Raw genomic sequence first — 6,369 nt, 5'->3', positions numbered from 1 at the left:
AGTCATATTTGGTGTCAATTTATTAAGAAATATATTTTTGACCAAGAATGGGCATTTTTTTACATTTAAAAAAAATAAAATAAAAATCGATATTTGTGAGCAAGGATGTGTGCTTGATTAATTTTGCAAAGGGTCAAATGTCGTAAAAAAACAACAACTTGCCAATATACAGCGAAGATCAATTTTTTTGATTTTTTTCTTCTTCATGGAATGTAGGCCTAATAGGCCTACTCTGACCAAAGTTTCCCCAAATGCGGGGTAACTTTGGTCAGGCTATTTTTAACCCCTAGGGCACCCTTACAAAATTATTTTAAAATCTTTTTCAACTTCAAGGTGTAGAAGGGAACCCTAATGTCATAAAAAGAGATAATTAGAAATATAATTGGTTTTGTTTGGAAGCAGTGGTTTAAAAACTCTGAAAAGTGCCCCAAATTACCCCATTTTACGGTAACAACATCAGTGACAAATGAAAAATGCTGTTCATGATTGAAAAATATGGGTCTTTGGGTGAGATCAAATGGGAAAATAGGGGGTTTTTGGGTGACAGAGCGCAGAATACCGTATATATGCGTTAGTAAAAAATATGGGATATTTGCCGGGGGTATTTGGGTGACAGCGACGCTGAAAAGGGGGGTCTTATAACAGCCCTACATTATGCGTCATCTCCAAAGTGCCCCCGCCCGGGGTTCGAATGACATCCATATTTAGGCCTAGGCCTATACCGGTATTATAATATTATTTGGTCGTAGCATGTATACCTGCGGGCCGGCAGACTGAGGTTGAAAAAGCGCTATCGCCAGTTTAGAGTGCTGCAGGTCTTTGGAAATATGAATACGGATGCTAGTGCATGGAGGACCGGTAGTGACGTTATAGCAGACGGCTTGAATTGCGAGTGGGAAGAAGGGATAAAAATATAGTGATGGGGAGGGGTTGCGCCGTTGTTCAGTTTGAGAGTGTGGACAAGGGTGCAGAATTGGATATCCCACCGAAAGCCAGTGGAGCTCCTTCACTTTGTAGAAAAATTAATGTTTTGGGGATATACCATTTAGGCACCACAACTATAGTCCAGCCTGGACAGAATGGAGAGCAGATGGTATTTTGACAGGAATTGAAGTTCAAGAACAGTTTGATTCTGCACGATTTGGAAGTTCAATGAGCGAGAGCGAGAGAGAGAGAGAGAGAGTCGCTTTCTGTTGCACCTCCACACTCTCCAAAACGGGTCAATTCTGGTCACACTCTCTAACTCTGTAGAGTAACTTCTTTTGCAAAACTGACATTCGACTTCTGGGACGAATGGTTCTCCTAATTTCTCTTCTTCTGCAGGCACCACTGAAATACATAATCAGCTTAAGTCCTGCTTACTCAACGTCACGTTCACTCGCTGCCATAGTCACTTTCTGACCATATAGTCCAACTTTATCATCTACTTCCGGTCTGAATACTTTCTGCCACAACGTAGACTACATAACACCGTAGTTAACACAATGAGGACTCTATTCAACCTCATCCTTAACACTTACTCTAAAACGTATTTATAACTGCAACTGACGCATCTCACAACTCTGAGGCTTAAATGGAAACTATGTACTCTAAGCCCTGTACACTTCTGTCTGTACCTCTGCAATCTGCATTACTCTCTTGTATACAGATGGCCCAACTTTTCTTAGTTCACTACATGGTTTCACTCTTGCTCTGCTGATTATGCTGCTTCCCTTTCCCATTTCAATATAAACGGCTGCAGACAACTGAACTATCACCTATCATGGCCCTTGCCAGCATACTCTTTGCCCTGCACCACTGTCATGCCACGAATGTATACAAGGTCACCTGTTCTGTAGACAGTATCAGTTACACGATTGTCAGGATTCTTCCTCTCTTCATCTGCTCGCTGGTTTCCTGCTTTCTTCTCACTCTTCTGACTTAATGCCCTCTATACTTGCTCCATTTCGACATTCTTTCCTATCGACTTCCTCTACTGACATAATATATGATATTCACCACACTACCACTATCCAATCTGAACTCTGATGCTTCATATTGACTCTCCAATCGTTCTATTAATTCCCGTTCTCCATCATCCTCAACTTGTAATGATCTCCTGGCATCATGATGGTCATATTCATTGTCAATTCCTATCCTCTTTCTCTTTTTGGGTGGGTGCGGCGTGCCCACCCTGTATTCTCTGACTATTGACCTACTTTTTCACATGCCGCAGTGTTGAGAAAATATTCGTGCCGGTTATATCCCAAACACCCACAGAGGTGATAGTTTACGGCGAGTTTTGTAATTATTACTTGATTTTGATATGTAAGTAATACGATAAAGTCGTCATAGGCAGTAATGTGTTTGTATTAAAAGAAATAACAAAAATAATTATTTAAGTAATAGAAATACTATTTGGAAATTGCAGCAAGATTTGCAGATGTTTTTATTTGAACAGTACCAGTTCACCAGTTTTGCTAGTTTTCCTAATCTTTGGGCTAAATTAATAGCATCGTGAAAACCAAACAGTCAATTAATTTATGTCAACATTTCCTTGTTTGACATCGCATGCAAACATTATCTTATTTACATAATGGTTTTGACCTCGAGTCATGAGTGGTGATTCATTGTTTAGGCCAAGTAAAATAAATAACGTGTATATCGTCCCCGCCCTCTCCGATTTTTGGAGATTTTCAAATATTTTAGTTATTTTTTCTATTTGCTTCCTTAGGGAACGTTCATAAATACTTTGGTAGGGGGGCTGGACAATTTTGATTTCGGTATGTCAAAACTTTTTGACCCCCCTCTGTCTGTATGTTAAACTTTTAGAACCCCCCTCTTTATGGACTGAAAACGTTTTGACCCCCCTTTTGTATACACCCAAACTTTTGACCCCCCCCCACACACACACATAATGAAGGTATACTAGTACTTAATATAATCCGCACTTGTTTCCACTATAAGTAATGCTTTATTTTACTAGTATAGTGGATTAAACTTATACAGTTTGAACCTTGTTACAAATTCAAGCAAACAGATCCGCAATAAATTTCTCATTTATCAGTGTCACTCTTACAGGCCTTATGTCTATAATAGGCCTAAATTGTCAGGACATCATAAAATATGAATAAATTGCTTTCAAATAAGGTCTCAAAAGTTATTGCACGGATGTATCAGGGGTGGATCCCTCATCCAGCTTTCTTGGTGTGGTGTGGGGGCAAATAAAATTTTGGGGCACAGACGAAAAACAAGCTTTATTGTGACAATGTGCGCGCGTAGCGCGCACAAATTTTGTATTGAACTTTTAGACCCCCCCTTTATGGTTTTCAAAACTTTCTTGACCCCCCTTTTGCCACGTTAAAAACTTTTTGACCCCCCCTTTTTGGAAGGTCAAAACTTTTTTGACCCCCCCTCCAAATTTTCCAGCCCCCCCCACCAAGGTATTTATGAACGTTCCCTTACTTTGTTTATAATTTGTTGTGATGAAATGACATGTTTAGAAGTTCTTGGTTATCATTTATAAACACATTGCAAACACTTTTTTCAAGCTAGGGGTAGGGCTTTGGGGAAATAACAAAAATATTAGGGGCCTCCTCGATTTTATGATGTGTTGACAAACATTTGCCATTGCAATTTTACACAGAAATGAATGGTAAAACAATAACACGATAACAAATAATAAGGACCTCCCTCACCAATTTTTGAAAAAGTCCGGACATATACATTTTTTTTTACTTGGCCTTAATTGGCATACTCCTCTAAATATTTTACCGCAAAGTCCTATGGTGGAGGGCTATTTTGTTGTGTAGTCCTACAAAGGTGGGTGACTAAAAAGTAGCCTGTTGGTACATGTTTTACCGTACAGTCCTATGGTGTGGGTTTTTTATTTTTTTATTTTGTTGTCCTAATTCGATTGCTCTTAGTTCGTTATTTATATAACTTCAAACACAAACCTTCTTAGGGATGCACCATTAGATTCTCAGGGTGGGGTAGGAAGTTTTTCAAAAAAAAAAAAAAACTTCACCCACTTCATGAGCAAAAAAAAAAACTTTCCCCACCAACTATAAAAAATAAAAAACTTTCCCCGACCCCAACTTCCTACCCCCCCTCTCAGTATCAAATGGTGCGTCCCTTAGTTTAATTCTTTCAATCAAAATTTCACTCCTCTGCTAATGATGACAAGTGATAATCGAAGTAATACTGCATTAGGCCAAATACAAAAATAAACATGTTTCACGTCCCCTCCCTCCTTTTTGGAGGTTCCTTCAATTATATTTTTATATTTTGCAATTCAGTTATAACTTTTTAAAAATTATGTCTAGGGAGTTGAGATGCTTTCTATAGCCTTCTCAATATACAAGAAACAATTTGGAAGGTTTCGAGATCATTAGAGGGGGCCTACCCATCAGAACAACAAATAAAAAGAGGCCTCCTCCTTTTTGCAGGCATTATTGTGCACGCTAAAATAGCTCTAAATATGGGTATTTACATTGATTCTGCGATACAAAATAAAAAGGCTCCTCCTACTCCTTTTTTTCAAAAACCTGGACGTGAAACATGTTTTTTATTTTACTTGGACTTATTAATATGGAACTACACCTTTATCTTGACAATTCATTTGCTCGCCCTATTCCTTTTAAAGGAATTTTTATTTATTGTGAACTTGACTTACTCATTCTTTCATTTCTCTTGACGATTTTTCATTTGCCCACCCTATTCCTTTTAAAGGAATTTTTATTAACACTATCTACAACTCAACCAATGCATACAGTGTCCTTATCTGCCTCACAGTCGGATTCAAAGTATATCAACTCCGGTGTAAATTCTGTGACATTAGCAGAATGCGCATTACCCTCACAGCCTTGGTTACAATCTGCCATCTGCTACTACTAAGTACTATGTAAAGTTTATCAAGAACCTGCCCCAGAAGCCACAATGCCCCTAAAATGTAGCTGTAAATAAAATATAATATAATATAATATAATATAATATAATATAATATAATATAATATAATATAATATAATATAATATAATATAATATAATATAATAATGTAATAATTATAAGTTGCCCCAAAGGCGGGGTAACTTTGGTCAGGCTATTTTTAACCCCTAGGGCACCCGTACAAAATTATTAAAAAATCTTTTTCAACTTCAAGGTCTAGAAGGGAACCCTAATGTCACAAAAAAGAGTTAATTAGAAATATAATTGGTTTTGTTTGGAAGCAGTGGTTTAAAAACTCTGAAAAGTGCCCAAAGTTGCCCCATTTTACGGTACGTGGTCGGTGATAGCTGACTTGTGAATGTCTGTGATAGATGATTTTCGGCTAGCTCGAGTATATGGTTTGTTTTCAAGTTTCTCCACCTATTTTTGGCGTTCTTTCAAGCGGACGCCGAACGGACGACCGGTTTCTCCAATGTACCAACACAGTCCCCGCAGGAATTTATAAAAGATCCCCTTTTATGAGGCGAATTAAAAAATATAGCCTTAAATATATAAAACATAATAATAATATATAGGACGTTTATGATACAGTTGTGTAAGTTCATACGTGCAGGTAGTAAACAAAAAGTAGAAAGATTAAAACATTCAACTGCACTCGCCAGGTTATTTTACCAAATATTTCGAACCTACTGGTTCCTTCTTCAGTGGGTAATGGTGTGTGAGATGCTGCTGAAATCAGTGTTTCTAGAAGATCTTGTACTAGAGCTGAGGTCAGTTAGTTACGACTGCTCGAGATTCCTGGCTGATATTCTTAGTTCGGTTGTTGGAAAAACACCTCACCACATTAAAGACACTAAGCAATTTTTGGATGTGAGTGACCTCAACATTGCCCCGGATGAATTGATTGTTTCTTACAATGTCACTGCATTGTTAACCAGTGTACCTGTAGACAACGCTATTGAAGCAATTCGCGTACGCCTAGAGGAGGATACTTCGTGGACGACCAGGACATATCTCAACGCCGAGCAAGTGCTTCGACTGTTAAAGTTTTGTCTAAACACAACTTATTTTGTTTTCCGCGGACAATTCTTCAAACAGAATCATGGCGCCGCCATGGGTGGTCCTGTGTCACCACCGACATGCAATCTATTTATAGAACAGTTTAAAAGCTTAGCCCTTGAGTCTGCACCACATCCACCCAGAGTATGGCTTCGCTACGTGGATGACACATTCGTAGTCATTAAACGGAGCATTTCAGCGAATTCACAGAGCACATCAACTCGCAATGCAAAGTGATCACATAAAGTTCACATGTGAAGCGGAGGCGGATGGACAGCTTCCATTCTTAGATACTTTGGTCAAGCGTTCCGAGGACGGTTCTTTACGGATCAGTGTGTATCTTAAACCTACACACACTGGCCAATACCTCAACTTTAACTTTTT

The 6,369-nt window shown here is 38.5% G+C and overlaps 1 protein-coding gene across 1 annotated transcript; it reads left to right on the top strand.

Moving 5' to 3' along the window:
• Positions 1-5,637: 5,637 nt before the first annotated feature.
• LOC140151753 (uncharacterized) lies at positions 5,638-6,222 on the top strand. The gene has a single exon (XM_072174090.1). The coding sequence runs from the start codon at positions 5,638-5,640 to the stop codon at positions 6,220-6,222; it is 585 nt and encodes a 194-aa protein (XP_072030191.1).
• The last annotated feature ends 147 nt before the right edge of the window (positions 6,223-6,369 follow it).

This window comes from Amphiura filiformis, chromosome 5 (assembly GCF_039555335.1).
Source record: "Amphiura filiformis chromosome 5, Afil_fr2py, whole genome shotgun sequence".
Classification (NCBI taxonomy): Eukaryota; Metazoa; Echinodermata; class Ophiuroidea; order Amphilepidida; family Amphiuridae; genus Amphiura; species Amphiura filiformis.
This window is presented reverse-complemented; position numbering and strand designations above follow the sequence as displayed.

Excerpts from the sequence above, each read along its gene's own strand:
- LOC140151753 (XM_072174090.1), top strand. The coding sequence starts at position 5,638 with ATGGTGTGTGAGATGCTGCTGAAATCAGTGTTTCTAGAAGATCTTGTA.